A 19,510-nucleotide genomic window follows, 5' to 3' on the forward strand; every position below is an offset into this window, starting at 1 on the left:
TGATTGGTGTGAACTGGCGGCTTGCTTTGGTTGTTCAACAGATATTGCAGATTAGTTCTAGGATGGAACATGTGACATTTGTACACATTCCATGTGAGTGGAATAAGGCCTCTGACTATTTGGCTATGTGGGCCTCTGAGAAGGATGGTAACTGGAAGGTGGAGGGGTGGGGGAACCTTTCTCCCGACTATCACTAGGAGCTTGATAGGATCTTGGTGGAGGATATGAATGGTTATGAGGCTGGGTAATGCTGAGTTTTGCTTTTAGAGCCTGGGGCTCTGGATTGTCTTTCTAATGTTCTTGTTGGAGAATTAATAAAGTTTTTACCCGTTTATTTCAACATTTTAATTTATTATTAAATCCTATTTCAAAAGGGAACATTACAAATACCATAAGGGATACTCCAGCAGCCCGATGATTTCCCCTGGCTTTATAAGGTTCCATTTGTTATTTTGTGAAGTTGGAAGCTCATTTGGGCCAGTAAGAAATAGTTTCATTCTTTCCCCTGCTCCAATAATTTATCCAAGAGTCTTTAAGAGAACTTTAAGTAATTGATCACTTTTGAAGCAAGATTGCATTAATTTTCCCTTGCATTGCAGTTGTGTCCAACAAGAAATCAATGGAATCTGGTTGAAATCACATAGAGAATAGGGGCAAAGGACAAACTTTCTTGATAAATCTCTATAACAGAAAAACCTCTTGAAGAGTTCCGTCCATGCTAAATCTTGCAAATGTTTGTGAAAGTAGATATACCATTCATTAATTGGAGGAAAAGGAGCTGGAACCTAATCAATCCAATATATTTATGCTGAAATCCATTCAATCTTGTCATAGGCTTTGTGGAAATTAAGTTTCATGAAGAGGACCTCTTGATACAACTTTTATTTATCCAAGGCCTTTCCATGTAGTTTATAAACCTGGTTTACTCCCTTTTAGTGATTCGGGAAACTTACAACTTAATCTTTCTAATTAATGCTTGTACTAGAATTATGTAGAAGATATTATAGAGTTAATTGGCTGCTATCCTTCTACCAGATCCATTTTTGAAATTAAAGGATAAGCTTGACGGGACTTGCATTGACCAACTCTTGCATATTTCAAATCTTTGAAACATGATCGACACATTTTAGAGTATACTGGGCTTATTGCATTTCACATCATCTTACTGGAAGGCAATTGTTGACTTCCCGTGCTTAATATTTTTACATATCTGCCTCCATTTCGTCCAGCTTTGAGGAAGAATTATGTGCAAGCTTCACTTAGCAAAGATGGAAACTTAAGTCTGAAGGCACGCTTGAGACAAAGATGCCAGGAAACAAATTCAGCTTGGAAAATGTGGTGAGGAACCATCTGTTAACAGATCATATATTGAAGAATGCTACTTTTTACTTTCTTAATACAGCCCTGAACCTTTAGCCCATAAGGAAAATGGGTCTAATCATTATCTTGAAGAGACACGAAGGAATATCCTTGAAAGGCACCCAAAAGCAATGCCACTCAAAAGCAAATATACAGGGACATTTCTTACAAAGCCACAACTAAGTAGTATGCTTTAGATTAAGAGAGTAGGAATGGCCCATTGTGATCTCATCTGGTTCTTCTTTATAGGAAATTTGAACTTGGAAAGAGGGTCTTTGGAGGTTTTGAATATCCTTAGTTTAACAAAGGTTATACTCTAGCTGGTGAAGTTAGAAAAAGGAAAACAAGTACATCTGTCTTTGTAAATGTAATATCCCATATAGATTCTAGCCCAAAATTTTCACCTTTTCACTCAGATATTCTGTCAAACAGTTTACTTGATAATTGAACCTATTGTTTCAGTTTACAAGAGAAAATGAAAATACTTTGCTGTATATATTGCTCAGAATTTTAGAAGAAATACATCTAAATCGAATGATTAAGGTTTTCATAGCATATCCAGAAAACACATTACATAAACTGCAGAGAAGAACAAGATACAAGCTGATCTTGTTGCAAGGTTTGGATATAAATTAATGCTCAGATAATCACATGTATTTCGCATATGAACAGCTGCATACAAATCCTAGATTGTCTATGCACTCAAAGCTCCAGCACAAGGACTGATTATACCATCTCATGGTTAGCACCAAACTGAAATCCTTCCTTTCAAAGCCACTGCCAACAATTGCAAAATGCCTAAGGTTGAAGCGAAGGATAGAAGACACCAGTAAAGATGTTAGCCGCTGCTGAAGATTCCACACAAATAAATGTTCACAGGCCCAGCAAGGTTTTCACACTATCCAAAGTACTCCTCACGTATCAACAAATTTGCATTGTGCCTCCAACTAACTTAGGTGGCAATTATAACCATACCCAAACTCAACAACCAAGTATGCCAAACAGTGAGTATGAATCTCCATGCCACCAGATGATAGCCCATGCCAAGCAAAATAGGTATTTCTTTTTGTCAATATAAGAACCCCAAATTGCCTATGTCTCAATTGCATTACAGGGATAAACAATGTATTTCAAGGAGGCATTCAAGAAGCAATGCAATATTAAACTCCAAAGAGGAAACCCACATTTTTCTCCTAAATAACATCAGCAAGAACTGTAGTATTGTGTCCAAGAGCAATCAAATACAAACTAACCAAATATGCAAATTTTTTCAGAAACTCTTAGAAAATTTGTCTCTGTAAGAGACCTCACAAATTTCTTAACCAATTGTTGAAGCTCCAGCGAAAAACCTAAGTGATTTCTTGTTTAAGGAATCTTTCTCTACGGACACCAATCTTCCGAAGAGGGTTTCCGTTTTTCAGAGGCTGAGAAGAACCAAGTTCTATCTCTAGAACCACAAGGGTTTTAAAATAGAGAAATAATAATCCTCAACATACCAAATGAGCTCTCAATCCCCCTTTATATAAGGTTTTTAGGGACCTTTCTAGAAACTCCATTTTAAAATCACTTTATTAATTTAATAAGCCTTTTAACTCTTAAAATTATTTCATGTCCCCTCCTTCATTATTATACATATATCCTAATTTCCTAAATGAAACAATTATTATTATTAATTAATATAAAAATTACCCGCAAATGATTATTGAAAGTTTATTTATTTATTAAATATTATAATTTAATTAAAATTTATTAAAATTTATTACTCACAATATTCTTGAAATATTCAAATAAAAAAAAAAATTAATATCATATTGTAAATATAATTTATATAATATAAACTATAAAACATGTGTATGAAGCAGTACAGTAAAAGCCCGAAACAACCTATTCAAGTCGACCTCGTATAAGGTGGTGAATATAATAAAATAGATTCAATTTCATAATGATGGGCAGCGAGAATTGCTATAACCATGAACAATGATCACGGTTACCACAAGTATGATCTATATTGACACATGTTAAAGACTACAGCAGATTAGAGGAGATCATCGATCTGTTAGATGGAGCAATGAATTATTAATTGCAGTAATTACATTAAAAAGACTCTTTATATTCCTCATGGTGGTTATAAATATAGATATTGATATGATAATAGATATTAATATAATAATTATAATTAATATCTTTTGGAAACTGATAATTCATATAACTAGTAATTAATTAATATGTAAATGATCTATAAATGAACCAGAACAAGATTAACTATCAAGTATGGTAAATTAGCAAGTACTTGATAGACTAAAGAAAGATAGAATATCACAGATTTGTTTCATGTTAAGATAGACTTGATCCCTAATCAACTTAGCTTAAGTCATAAGTCTATTGAAATAGCTTAATCATGGTTAAACCAAGTCTAAATCTAGTAGGGGACATTACAAATGGTATCAGAGCCAATTTCTTCCCATCTTGTAGGAGTCAGTTAAGGAATAGAAGAGGAAGAAAAGGGATATGCACGAGTCCCAAGGAAAGGTAAACAACCACCTGTGTTATTTTCTGGTATATGTTCTAACCCGGACTTATATGGAAACCACATTTCAAAATACATATTTGATATTGATAATCAGTAACATATATATTAACTTATTAGTATGCACTTAATATTATCCAGCAAAGTAAAAGGGATCTGTAGTGGGGAGATGCTGCCCACCCAAGTGAGTCACCTACTGAATGTTAATGAAGCAGTAGGCCAGGAGGGCACGTGACTGCTCCTGGCCTTGGGTTTGGCAGAATTCAGCCACCACTACCATCCACTGACTCTCTGGCATAAGGAAACTATGGAGCAAAGTATGAGCTAGGGGACAAGACCCATGCCATAGGGGGCCAGAGGGGCATGTGACTGTTTTTGGTTCAATATGGGACGGTTGGGCAAACCTATCACTAAGGAACAAGGTATGAACTAGGGGATAAGACCCACGCCATAGGGGGCCAGAAGGGCATGTGACTGCTTTTGGGCTCAATATGGGTCGGTTGGGCAAACCTGATTGTATTCTTTTTCAGATTCTTATAAATGAATCAGAACAAGATTAATTATCAAGTATGGTAAATTAGCAAGTACTTGATAGACTAAAGAAAGATAGAATATCACAGATTTGTTTCATGTTAAGATAGACTTGATCCCTAATCAACTTAGTTTAAGTCACAAGTCTATTGAAATAGCTTAATCATGGTTGAACCAAGTCTAAATCTAGTAGGGGACATTACAAATTATTTATTGTACTTTTAAAACTTTTTTGGCACTTAAAGTCATTTTTATGTGCCTCATCATTTAAAACATTATGTTCTATTTCCAACGAGCTATAATATTGAGGTGCTTGATAAAAAAATTTAATTAAAATGACAATCTGAGTCAAATTAATTTAATATAGCTCTAAATTACACCCAAGTAGCAACAATGGTCAAAATGCATTAAAATAAAAAACTAGCTGCGTAGGAGTGATCTCAATGATGAAAGATGACAAACAGACCTGATTGGGTGAATTACTAAAAATAGACACTTCCTCCAAGAATCTTGGAGACTGAACTAGAAGTCGGAAATAACATTTGGAAGTGTCATACAACTCCAATAAACAATTTGAGCTCAGTGGTAATATTAAATTACCCCTTTGATCTGGCTGACACAAACCCAGAAAGTCAGTGCTAATTGCAAAGAAAAAGAATCTATAAAAGGGGACATTACAGCAAATCCTTACCGAATGAGTGAAGTTGACCACATCATGCAAAATGCCCCACAGGTACACTTGTCACCAACAATAGTGATTTGTCTAAAAGACTACTCAAGCTGATCTATGTAGATCTGAAATAGGCTTTACTCTAAATTTGGTGAATAGTCTAAACTCTAAAGTCAGAAAAGTACTGTCTTATACTTAGTGAGCACCATGGAGGTATTAATAAAGACACTGAGATACCACTAGCATGCAAGCTTCAGAACAGAAGATGTTTAGGTACATAGTCTAAGGCCTTTCTAAAATCTACAGGGAAGCAAAATATTTTAGAGCACTGCTAAAATGTTGCCTCAATGTGATTAGTTAATGGAATATATAGGTTAATTCTATGTATTATTTTGTTGCATCATTTGTTTCTGTGTACTGGGGTTTGACTCAATGGAAAAAGATAATTTAGCTGGGGGCTCAATTTTGAAACTTGGTCAATGTTCTGTGATTTAACTAGATTGAGATCCCATTTAAATTTGATAGAAATCATTTTGTTTGCTATGAAAGACCTGTGTTGCTCTGTGCTCACTACTCACAAATCTCATGAAGTGGTTTATTTTCCAGTTAAATTTCTGTGTCCAAATTTATGTTTGTTGTGCTCTGAGTTTTGAATTTCTGTGCCGAGTAGCTTGATAAGATGTTTTGTGTGCATCACAATATTACTTCAGTAATGAGCATGTGTATGTCATAATGAATAAATGTGCCTACATTTAAGTGGTATGTTGATATTTACTTGCATTGTGAAGATTCCCTTTTGGCAAAACATGTTAACTCGATTTTCTTGTGTTTCAGATGATATTTGATCACAAGCGTCCCTTTCACATGTCTGCACCATTCACTGAAAGTAGTGACAGTGATGATGAGAGTTTCAATAATGGGATGGGAGCTCAATGTCCACAGTGTATTCCTCTTCAAGGTGTTTTCTGAAATCAAAATACCTTACTGGTACTTTTATGCTACTGGAAAGAAACAATAAATAAGCTTAGACAATGATCAATGGAATCGATTGCATTTAAATTCTTGCTGCCAGCCTGCATATAGTTACTTATAGATATAGCTGGTAATTGACCCACTGTACATAGTATATTTTTTTCTCATAAAAATATGAGTATGGATTGGACTGTCTGTAAATGGGTTTCCATGTGCATAAAGGGCACTTTACAAAAAAATTCTCCGAGTCCTTTTGTATATTTGATAGTCTCTGTATGCTTAAATTCACAAGTTCTGCTGAGTAGGTTCTTTTAATGTCAACAGCATATATGAAACAAAAAAGTCCTGAATGGCAAGACATCCCATAGAAATATGTTTTCATGACTTAGTATTTGGTATCAAGTGAGAGGCTGTGTGCAACTTCCTTGATATTTTTGATGGGAATGAAGCTTAGATGACCAAACTAGCTGAAATGTTTTCTTTCGGCTAGATGTCTCTAATGCTTCATTGGTAGCAATACTCGCTTTAATTTTTGTTTTTTTTGCACTTTACCTATACAAATACATCACTAATGTGATCTTTAATACTATGCTGTTGAGCCTTGATCAGATGCCTATCCAATCTTCCAAATTTGATTTTATTGAGTGGCCTTATTGTGCTTTTCTTTTCATTTGTGCACCAAAGTATAATATACCGTTTACTGTGTGACAGATATATTTGGATGTGCAACTTGTATATCGCCTTAATTTTAAGAAGCATTTTCATATCTCATGAAGCTTCTTTACTTATATGGAGTGCAAGTGTAATGTCCCCTTTCTAGCACATGTAGTATGATGTTGTCGTTAGCCTGTTTCTCCATGGTCCCGTAGCCTAACCAGGGCATTTAAGGGATCTTGAGGATATTTGGCCTAGACAATTTCAGTTTTAGGTGATTTCGAGGTGTTTTGGTGTGGTTTTGGGATACTTACTATTTATTATAAGTCAGTTGGGCCAGGTTAGGATCATCAATTATTCATGGATAATATCACTAAAATGTCCCCTTTCTAGCACATGTTGTATGATGTTGTCGTTAGCCAGTTTCTCCATGGTCTCGCAGGCTAACCAGGGCATTTAAAGGATCTTGAGGATATTTGGCCTAGACAATTTCAGTTTCAGGTGATTCCGAGGTCTTTTGGTGTGGTTTTGGGATACTTACTATTTATAATAAGTTAGTTGGGGCAGGTTAGGATCATCAATTATTCATGGATAATATCCTGTCGATGGTCATTGTTGATATCGACTAGAGATTTTAATAATCGTTTGTGATTATTAATATATTTATCAATAAAGTTAAGTTATAAAGTTAAAATTAAAATATTTAACTTTATTGATATGGGGACTTAAGTTAAAGGGAAAGTTACTTAAATATTAAAAGTTTCCCTTCATTAAAGGTACTTGGAGACTTAAATATTAAAAGGGAAGTATTTCTATTTATCGCACATTGGTTGGAAAAGTGTGTGGGCTCTTTTGGGAATGTTATAAAAGACTCTTAAGAGTTCATTTTCAGTATGCTTGGTTGGAGAATATGTGAGCCTATTTGCTGGAGATAATTTCTTAGACGTTCTTGAGGATGGAAACCCCCTTGAATAACATTTTTCATGCTGTTGTGAGACAGTCTGAAGAATAGATTGGGTGTTTTCATCCAGGAAACACATTGTATTCCTCTGACCTGGAAAATTGGAGAAACACTGCATTGATGTCATCTTTTCTAATTTATGTAACTGTTGCCCATGAACTTACATTGTTGAATTTTTACTCGATTTATTCTTAAAATCATATTGAGCAATTTGTTAATTTTTATCAGATTTGTATATAGGTAATTTTTAAATTAAGAATGATATAGTCTGCTGTATATTGTAATATTGATTGCACTTATTTATTATTTCAACTTTGCCTTTAATCTGAGTTGTTGCAGAATACAGTGTAAACAGTAATTCTCATACAAGTTAATCTGCACGCTGTCTCTATATCAACAGTGATGAAGGTCGATAAGTTAATATATATTCATCACCAGTGATGAAGGTCGATCTGTTTCTGTGTGCTTATTATATCCACTGCAGATTACAATGTATAAAGTGAAGTAATTGACACACAAGAACTGTCACTCCCACGATAGCCTCTGTTATCCACCTGTGACAGAAATCCCGATCTTCTATCTGTGCGTATCGTTACCTTCCCATCCATGGACAACATTTGAATTTATAATCGACGGTGATCCACAAAGGAGTCACGACTCCTTGTGGAACCGACATGATTCCTCAAGGAGTCGTGACTCCTATGTGGAGTCACGTCGGCAATATAAACCAATGCATAACCAACGAATATATCATCGGTTTCTTAGCAAACTAATCGGTCAATCAAACCGATAAATACATGTTATCACTTGCAATGAATCGGTAAGGTTATTAATGAAATAATATAATATAATATAATTAATATTATGAATGATTAGTAACACAAGGTTGTTACTAATTATTCATAGTATTGATTATAATATTAATCATAAGATTAACCGATAAATAATTGATTACATAAATAAATGTATATCCATATGTGATCAGAATAGATTTACGGATAAATACAAGACAAATGTCTAAGGCCATAAGGCCAATTAGACATTTGGATCATCCGACTGATGCTATCTACTTTAACACAATTGGACTACACATATATTTGTTTGTTGTCTTCAACAAAGTTTAATTTGTTCAGTCCGCTTTTTTTTCTGTGTTTTGGGTCATAATTTTGGTTGTCCAGAACCATATTTTACAATAGCAGTTCTGGATACTAACTAAATGAAGAACTCATGTTTACAAGTTTCAACAAATAAAACAGGCCAGGAGTTCTTTTTGTATTGATGTTTAAAGATAGGCCCATATGCAGATTTCTTATGAGCTCCCTTATGAAGAGACGTTGTTTTCTAGAATTTTAACTTGCTACATCTTTGAAAACCTGATATCATGCAACAAAAACTCAAATTTCTCATATTATTGTATGTTAAAACATGCAGCAGAAAGTGTTTCTTGTTCATACAGCTATTTGATTTTTTTTATGATACAGAAAGAAGCCATAATGCCATTAAGGTTTATGAATCTGTATGATGAGATTTCCCACTCAAAACAGATTTGAATAATTTATTGATAAAGAGCCTGAGGATGGAAGGATCAAACATGAAATCAAGATTGGATGAAGATTTCAAGTGGAAATTAGTTTTGAGTGAAGCCTTGAAATATTGTGTTTAATGTGGTCACATTGCTACTGTAGGTTCTGTTGGAGAAGGTTTTCATTGTGTGCGGGAGACTGTTCATTTGACTTGCCAGTCATGCTGGGGGCTAATGCCTTTAAGAACTGATATATCTGTTCCTCAGATGTGTAATACTCTTCACCCTCCATAGCATTAAATATGGATTATCTATTTTTGTTCTTTTAACTTTATCAAAACTACTATGCTTTTCTTTATCTATAAATATATTTGGATAAATGTTCATTTATTCCTGCTTGATTACACAGATTTGGTAAATAATATCTGACATCCATCATGTATCATTCCAGCTACAGTTCTTTCTCTCAACTTTCAGTTACAATAAAATGCAGAATGTGTAGCTATTTCAAAGATCCAAATGATTTAATCCTTTATAAATGCATGCATATAAAATTCTGCAAGATCAGAAGGTATAGTACATGGCATGACCATGATATTCTTTCACAAATATATACTGTGACGTTAATTTCCATCCTTCAGTCAAGAAGATAGGCTAACCTCTAACCATAAATCAACTTCCTCATAGCTGACCATTTTTCTAAATACAAGTGACCTCAGTTGGAAACTGGATTTCGTAGAGATCTTGGTTGATAGCAGGGTTACAAAAGAAGCATCACTCAGGGTTAAGAGGTTAAGTCAAATGATGGATTCTAGAGGAATCTTTGGTCAATTTCTGTGTTATTAAAAGAGGGGACTTGAGTTGGATTACATAGAAAACCATAGAAAAGTGCTGTATGTTGCAACAAACTATTGGTTTGTTAGGTTTAAAAGAGATTTGAGCTGGACTTGAAAGAGAATCTATAAGAATATTTGATCCAAAGTACAAAGTGACCAGAATCTAAATTGATTCTCAAGGCCATCCATGCATTGGATCTTTTTGCATCAATGCAATTATTGGTAATGATAACTTGAAATATAATGTGAATTATACAAACCAGCTTATGAGTGAATGCCTTTTATGTTTTGGTTATGGGTGGATATGTAGTTGTTGAGCTGTAAAACCAAAATACTGTTAATAAACAAGGTGAAGGAAGCTTGCAACAAAAAGTTTTTCAAGTGTATGCAAATCTGAAATTAATCTCATAATGGTGGATTACACATTAAAGATTAAATATGGAAGCTTAAATCAGCAATATGAAAATTAAAAAATCATAATAAAGAGACACATAACACCGGATTTAGTTGAAAACACTTATGGGAAAAAAAATTCAACATCAAAGAGAGGCTCACGAATGTATTCATCTTCATGAATATAATACATATTTAACACTCTATCTCCCTTCAATTTGACTGCATTTCAATAGCATGTGTATCTTAAAAAATAACACAGGAAACTATCATCTCATGCTTCTATTATATGGAGAAATGAGAGAGGAATACCACAAATAGTTTGGCAAAACAATGTACCATCAAACCATGGTAGAATGCAAAAACTCTAATGTCCAAAATGAATTGGAGCTTTTGAGAATAGTATAAGTAACTTTCAAAGATCCATGAATAGCAGAAGTAACCTTTGTACTATTAATAGATGACATCTTGGATAATGGCGCACATCACAAGGTAGATGTCCAAATTCACCACCATGCATGTGTGTGGACCCCACTAATAATGCAAGATGCTTCACTACTCAATTTTAGCACCCAAGTTGACGAATTTGTGAAAAATAACTTTGTAATCACTATTGCCAACTTCACCTCTTTCATTAATCTCATTACAACTAATATAATAATCTTAACAAGGAGAATAATAATAATATAATAATCTTTTTCGACAACATGGGTGTCTAAGTACCCCATGCCAAGATTGTTGGAGATGCATAGGTAATGACATTAGGATTGCATTTAAATATCTCGCTATCTTAACATTCTCCCACTTAATATTATACATTGCAGTGGCATCCAAAGGACTAATAAAATAAATCAAGTGCAGGATCCAAAGCACTGGGCATATACTTTTTAACAAACAAAAAAATATGTGTTTACCTTCCTTTAAAAAATTGCAATCCTTACCTTTGACTTTGGTCTCCTTTGGCTGTGGCCTTTTTTTCTGAAAATGCAATGATCTCCTTTGTCTTATTCAAATCAGACTTTTTTGATCAATGCTCCCTTCTTTCTATCTTCTTCTCTTAATGGCTATGATCTCTATTTGCAATGAGGTGGCACAAAATAACTACAATCTACGTCCACAGATCTGTGAATTTTCTTCTATCCTTTTCACTATCTCCTTTCATCTGTGTTCTGATACGAATTGAAGGTATCAAGCAATTACAAACAAAATCCTAATGATGATCTGCAGATCATCAACATACAAAAATGCAGAGAAAATTGGAGGGCACATCAAAACTCCTTGTTGAAATTCATCAATCCAACCTACACATTTATACAAATAGGATTCACAGCAGAATCCAACTCATCAAGCAACTAATCTGAACAACCACCTGCTAACAAATATGAAAATAGACTTAAGCCTGACAACATGTGAATGCAACATTGAGAACATTTACAAACTACAGCTTGGTTTCATCAAATGCTTTGCTATGAAGCATTGAAGGGATATTGTAGTGTTTTGGCAATAATATTACATTGCAACAATATTCAATTATAATAGCAGGTCAGCCAAAGGGGTTGGACCGATTGCACAATTAATAGTTATTTATGTGGAGTTTTCAAAGGAGAGAGAAATCATCATCATATTATTTATGACTAGTATTGTCTTTGGATCCCATGTGGCATATTTTAGACATTTGCACCTTATGAAGTTATCACCCCTTATTAGAAAGTTGTGCTTCTCTTGATCATTATAGCTAGGCGTAGTGCTTGTTTACTATTTGCCCATTATTTATCTTTTCACATTGTACATTAACAAATATTGGTTGGAAATATACCAAGGTTCATAAGACTTAGAATTGGAATTTTGTTTTATAGTATTTGCATTAATGCTTCATTTATATTTTTGCCCCTCGTGCATTCATTGGCACCACCATTATGGAGATATCCACCCACCCCCTTGCGACACATGGAAAACAATCAATGAGGTTAGGATGAATACACTTATTCAATCTGGAGGAAAGGGAAATAATACAACATTATCTCTTCTAATCCCTTAATGTATATATTGTGGCAATATCAGAGTTTCCATATGATGCTTGTAGGAATTGAATTGGCAGTAAGGTTCATGATCCAACCAATTCTATGTATTTTTCCTGCTTAATAACATATATAATTGTAGATGACTTGTGCATATAGATATTTGTGTTGGAAGTCTGTTATAACTTAGTTCAACATATTTACTACTATAAATTTGAGAAATTTGGTTATAGAGTTCTAGAACAGTAAAATTTGAAACAGCATGGCTGAAAGATGCTTCATATTTTTGCAGTTGATTTTCTTTAGAGGTTCTATTCAAGTGCACTAGATAAGAGAAAACAACAATGAATGATGCAGCAAATCATTCCAAAGAGGTATTTTTCATGTCAATAAATGTGAAATTCCTCCTCCTATGTCAGTCTAGGATTTTTTGTTTATTTCAATCAAAGAGACATCTGCCTCTATAAGAGATTGAGTCTTTATCATTTTTCTAATTGCTGGATTCAATATCCCTGAGCTGGTCTTTAATATTGATGATAACTTCTTCTCCAGCAGTTATGCCTATAATCCTAAAGGACAAGGTGGCCTTCAAATCCTAATTACAAAATCTGATATTTTTCTTCCTTATGAACTCAAGAATTCTCCTACAGGTTTTTTAACATGCCTGGGGTCCTTTCTGTGGTTATTATAGCTTTGTCCTCTTGGGTCATATAGGTTGAGTGTCTTTGAGCCTAAATATTAGTTCCCAAGGCTTGTCATTGCATGCATGCAATCCTCCAGGTGTATTTCTTCAATGTGTAGGTAGGTGTGAAGTGAGTTGCTTGGAGCATCAGAAATATTTGGCTGCAATTTTAGTTTGGTTATGCTTCATCTTGTATAGAAAAGAAAATGGGTTTTTATGAATAATAATAGAATATACAGAAAGCATGTGCTGTAATTTTGAGTTAAATTGTTCTAACTTCAGACAGTTAGTGGGTTCTTAAAGAGGTTAAATACAAATTATGCTTTAAAATCAAGTATAGTTTGAATATAAAAATTCTATGTATCTGTGATTGGAAATGAGAGTTTGTTTAATTTAGTTCTATGGAAAAATGAAAACCACTGTCTACTGAAATTGATCTTATATAAATTTCCAAAATCAAGAGGAAAGATTGGTTGGATTCCATTATCAAGCAGAATAATACGGTGGAATAAGTTTAGAAGCAAAATTTTGAGTTTTTAATTTTAACTACAAAATGTTGCCCTTTTAGATGGTTGATACTTGATAGTAATCTCCTAGTTAGACTGTTGGGAAAGAGATGAATGATAGTGGTTTATTTTTCCATTGTGTGTTTAGTATTTGCATAATTGAGTTGAATATTTGATAACAAGTTGAATATGAATCCTGAAAATACCTGTGTGCAAAACACACCTTAATAGTTTCTTTTATTGAAGATGATCATTCTTGTTGACAAATCTGTAAAGTTCCTTAACTAAGACTGATTGCAAATAGATGTATATACCCAGATTTAAACAGAGACGTGTTATTCATCACAGCCAGTGGATTATTGACATGCCAATGAATATCGTTTTAACAGTATTATTATTCAACACGTACAGTCTCAAACTAACTTTCATGCTTACTGTTAAACATAGCATTTATCAACTGAGAGTAGAACAGACATTATTCAACAATCAATATCAAATGTTTTAATGCTACACCAGGAGACGGGTCAAGGATTTCTTTCATGATGCACCTGTTAGTTCGCGGTGACTGATGATGCCAAACTCTTTGCTGTGGGCCACCCGAAGACTCCTCATATGTTCCCTGGTAGACAATGTAAGAAACATCTACAACCGCGTGCGATTCATCCCGAACTTCATCCCGCGGAATAATCAATGAATAGAACTGGATCGCGACACCATCACTGTGTGCTGCGTGTTTAATGTCCCTTCCGATACCACTGCGCAATGACTGCGAACTCTTACAGCGGTAGAAACGCCCACACACTATATCCCGATATTGGGTTTCAGGGCCACGGAGGAAATCGTTTGATGTGCCGACTTTCACCTGTGCCCGGAGATCGTATTCCCGTCACGTGCCAAAGGAGTGTTTACAAATCTGAGACTCCCGCCACCACTGCTTATATTAAACACGGCGCCACTCCCGAACATACGTCCAATAGGTCAGCCAACAACTGACGAAAGGAGGTTTGCTTCTGTACGTATCCTGTTACACAGATAATTCCCATCTTTCCTGCCATTTGCCAAGTCTCCTCATTAAATCTGTTCCCGGGGTGGTTCCTCAACTGAATCGAACCAATTCTCTTTATTAATCTTAACCATTGAATCCTATAAACTTTTATTAATTATCTTATATTAACAGACAAGAGACTAATATAAAATAATTAATATTACAATAGAGATTTATTAATTAATTAATTTATATTAGTGAATTGGGAACTAATATAAAAGAATTAATATGATTTTGACTTAGAAATTATTAGGGGATATTACAAAATCTGTGGAAGGAAATCTGATATTTGTCATTTCTTTTTTATACAGGAAGATTGGCTGAATCTAATAATAAGATTACATCTCACTATCTTTGTACAATATTGTCATTTTCATCGTAAAAAGATTCAATTAAAGGGTAACTAAATTGGGAGAATATGGGGAATACGATCTGATGTAGTTTTATTTTAAGATAATATTAAATGAACTACATATAAAGAAGTTATGTCTTATAATTTTTTTTAACTTTGTCCTTATAAATTTAAATTCTAGGGGGAATTTTTAAGCCTTGATTTTTTTAATGTTAACAGGTTTAGGATGTAGAAAAGTACTCTGTAAGGCCTATTGGGATTCACAAAATGCTCTAAATGATGGATCTCATTTTAATGTTCAGTGCAACAATGATGCAGTTCTGCCGGTATATCTCTTTGTTCTTTTGTAATTCCAATTTAGGTGTACATTCATCTTGCTTAATTTTAAGTATATGTATTGCTACTGAACTATTGGAATTCTATCTGTGCTTTGAAAAGTAAAATATATTGTACTTATTTTTCTTCACCAGTATTATTTAGTGGTAATTTCTTTTTTGGTTTGTAATTCTGGAACATAACCTTGCCTAGGCCAGAGACACAGACGCGTGTCCCATTCCTAGGTGTGTGCAAGTCGTATTAACATGGCTAGCTTTATAGGCCATGGTTTTGATGGTGCCCTTTAGACTATATGCAGTTTCAACTTTGTGTGGGGATATGAACTTGGGCCTCCTCTATACGCATGTAACCCACTAACTATCACACTACACACCTTAAATCTGGTTTTACTTTTCTTATTTTGCAGTATATAATCATTTTGTTTTTGTGTTGAGATGAATATGCTAAATTTTATGTAAATTGATTATGAACAATATTATCTTTAAAGTAAGGCATGATTATCAAGAGGGCTCTAGATAATTTCTTCTTAAAGGCTGAATATCTTCATGCTTGTAACAAACTCCTTGCAGAGTATTTGGCATTAATACAGTTTAAGAAGTATATTATGGTTCATTATTTTAATTAGCAAACCTGGGCATATATAACCCTAGTTGGAAGGCCCAGAAATAGTTGGGTCTTATATCAAATGTAAACATAGCTAAAATCCATGAGCACGGCTAAGTAGGGGCGTGAAGTCTGCAAGCCAACTAGCTTAAGAGGGTTTGAACCTTGGTGGCTGCTATAATAGTGTTATTACCTTGCAGAAAACTAGGGTTTAGGTTTTCCTTTATGTTTTGTTAAACCTTTTGATATTTTAAACCCCTAAACCTTTTTGGCTTTGTGTTCTAAGTTTGAGTTGACTTGTTCTTGGTTGCTGATGGTATAAGTTGTAACTTAAGCTTTCGTGCACATTTTGGCAACTGGCCCCATCTCTTAGCAGTCTTAGTCTTTACCGTGAGTTCTTGCTTTTTTTCATTGGTTGTGTGCTTGTGCACTTTGACCTTTGACCTAATCTTGCTATTTGTGAATCTGCGCAATGCCTTTTGAACTAACTTATCTTGTGTGCAAGTATCTTGAAATCAACAGTTATGACTGATTTTACTTTTGCGCAAATTTATTTATGGTCTCAAGCTGCTATATGTGCATTTGCGCAAGGATGGGTCTTGCCTTTGTACACTTAGTGCTCATATGTTAGAATTGTGGTGTGCTATTGGTTGTGCCTGTAACAGCCGTAGTGGGCCCAACATAAATCCACACAACCACACACAAGGTATTAACGAGGAAAATAAAGGTCCTCCAACTTTAAAGAGATTGATGGTCTTGATGATTGCGGGGTTGTGTAGATTAGTCATGATGGAGAAATTGCTTTCTCTACACCTACGCAAAGATGACCCCACCAAGGGCACTTTATATCTTTGGTGCTTGCATGTCAAAGGGGTGAATGACTATTGACTACATGTTTTTGTGCATCTCTAACCTGGGTCTGATCTTGTATCCGCCCATCTGTGAAAATTTGGCCCACTCTTAGGAGACTTCTTAGTCAGCGCCAACTTGTTTGTATACTTGTTTATGATTTGTTGTGCTCTTGCATAGATTCAAAGGTGGGACCTAGGAACTAATACACACACATGCACAAGTTTTAAATTTCAAAAATCGAATGGCTAAGATACTATCTATCTGCTCGTGTGCATTAATGGTGAACATTTGTTGACATAAAGGCTGAATTGTATGCTTTTCTTCATTCAATTGCAGCGACTTTTCATTTTCAGAGCTCTATTGTCTTCAGAGTGTTTTAGCACAAGGGTTTCAAGGTGCTATGTAGTCATTTCTTCTCCAAAATTAAGGTTGCTTGAGCAGACCAAACCAGTGAGTTTCTCTCTCTTCTTAGGTTATCGGTGTTTTCTATTCATTTCCTCCTAAAATTGAAAGAGATTTTAGGGTTTCCTTGCTTCAGTTAGGAATTGAATTTAGCATAGCTATAAGCCACTTAGGGTTTTGTCTTAGCTTGTAATCTTAAGAGCCCTATTTCCAAAATTTAACCCTAGTAAGAATGGTTGAGGCATTGAAGGGTAAGGGTAAGAAGAGGGAATGAGATTATCGAGAGGATATTATCAAACAATTACTTGGTTCCTCGAAAAGTAGCAAAAAGGCTAGGGGAAAGTACTTTATATGACTTCATTGCCAATGATTGTAGTAGTTGTAGGAACCTAGTTATTTGCCCTACTAGTTTTCAATTATTTAGAAGGTGCTACAGAAAGGCCAATGAAAAGATTACTGTAAGAAATATTTGGACCTATAATCTTGGGAGATGGGTTGTACCCAATGTGTTTGTGAATGCTGATTTGGTCTGAGCAAGGATGGGTTGTAGACCAAAAAGGTAATGACCGAGGATGGGAGGAAACTTTTCACCATCGAAAAGAGGACAATTGAGTATACATTTATGTTGAACAGAAAAGCCCTCTTGCCCATTAGGGAGGATCAGTTGTCAAAAGAATTCAATAGGATACTAGGCTTTTATAGAAGCAAGCTTCTGGGCTTCAAGCCACACAAGCTATCTTGGCCAAAAAGATAGATGACCCAAAATATGCAACCCCCTTATCAGGTGGGATTTGTTTGAAGGTTATTTCGGGGAGGCCTGTTGTGCCTTGTGTCAAACTTTTGGGTTAGATGTTGAATAAAGGATCCCTAATTACATGTTGGTTTCATGTGTGAAAATAGATCGTTTGACTATGATGGTTTCTTAGCTAAAATGCCCCATAAAGCAATAATTGATGTCAGCCCAGCCATGCAATGTATTTTAGGTATTTTTCTATCTTAATGCATATCATTCTTTGTGCTGGTTTGAAAGTGTGGGAGCCACCATTGAAGGTCACACCCAAAGATGGAAAAATGGATTTGCCTCTTTAAGAATGGACATATATTTGGGATAAACAGTGTCCAGCAGCAAGTTATGTACTTTTTGAAAATTATTTTGTGAGGAGATTTTTATGACAACTTAGAGAAGAGGTTGATCGGGGTTTGTCTGTAATATCCCTGTTCAATCTCTAAGCAAAACAAGCAAGTAACCTTGTATGGTTTGGGTGTGGCAGGCCAGGACACCTCCGTAAGTAGCAAACAATGAATGGGTTTAGCAATAATAACAAATAAAGGAGGGTAACAAGACTTCATTAAGTATTGTGTTGATATTTTGAGAAAGCTCCTTGTATTATCTTTATAAATAAAGTTGATAACATATGATATCGAGCAAGATTATTGAAATTGCCTTTAATAACAAATGGCATCAATGTCAAGAGATTCATTGTTGAAGTATATTTAAAGGTAGTGATCAAGAGACGGCGAGCAACCTGTTTTGAACAAGACATTAATATCAGTGATAAATAGGAGCAATAATGTGAATCGACAAATCGACTTCAGATTATATTGGTAGCATGATCAGGATCTCATGGTAACTATGAAAGTGATCAGCATTACTGTATTTGTCAGAATAGATTAAAGACAATAAGGAACAAGAATAATAGTATGAACAATATTGATAAAGATAAGAGAATATTGGTATAGACAATACTCCCAAAAACAAGGCGATTTGTTGTGGACATAACTAAAACAAACAAAGACTTTTAATAAACATTGAACATGATCAAAGGTAGTGTATAACTCATGAAAGGATGTTAGAATATGCAAATGAGAAGGTGTGATCAAGGTTAGGGAAACGATTGGTTATTAAGGGGGATTGCCTATGATACTTAATCCTTAAAATTGTAACAAGCTAAAATACTATAGCTGAACAAGAATGTAAACTAACATTCTATTTCTGATCAAATTGACAAAACATAGAACTATAATTTTTTTGATCTGTAAGTAAAAGAAAAATTAACTTTTCTACAAGTAAGCAGCAACATCAACTATTCATGAATGAGTACAAGTGCATAAAAACAATTCAAGATCTATTCTATCTTTGAGTACATAACAATTAAAGTACAAGAGGAGTTTAGAGTTTACAACATTCGGTAAACCATTTTGATTCCTTTATTATCCCACGTAACTAACTAGAGGGAAAGTATCGTTAGGTCAATTTACCACCCAACGATAGACCTGACTGTCTCCCAC

General features: G+C 34.6%; 1 protein-coding gene across 2 annotated transcripts in view; it reads left to right on the forward strand.

Moving 5' to 3' along the window:
- LOC131032724 (uncharacterized) overlaps positions 1–19,510 on the forward strand; it is a 267,909-nt gene that overhangs the window by 157,255 nt on the left and 91,144 nt on the right. For both annotated transcript variants that reach the window (XM_057963762.2, XM_057963763.2), the window contains exons 8-10: positions 5,922–6,045; positions 9,360–9,467; positions 15,248–15,354. In XM_057963762.2, the coding sequence (XP_057819745.2) occupies positions 5,922–6,045; positions 9,360–9,467; positions 15,248–15,354 (339 nt within the window). The remainder of the gene's footprint in view (positions 1–5,921; positions 6,046–9,359; positions 9,468–15,247; positions 15,355–19,510) is intronic.

This window comes from Cryptomeria japonica, chromosome 5, assembly GCF_030272615.1.
Source record: "Cryptomeria japonica chromosome 5, Sugi_1.0, whole genome shotgun sequence".
Lineage (NCBI taxonomy): Eukaryota > Viridiplantae > Streptophyta > Pinopsida > Cupressales > Cupressaceae > Cryptomeria > Cryptomeria japonica.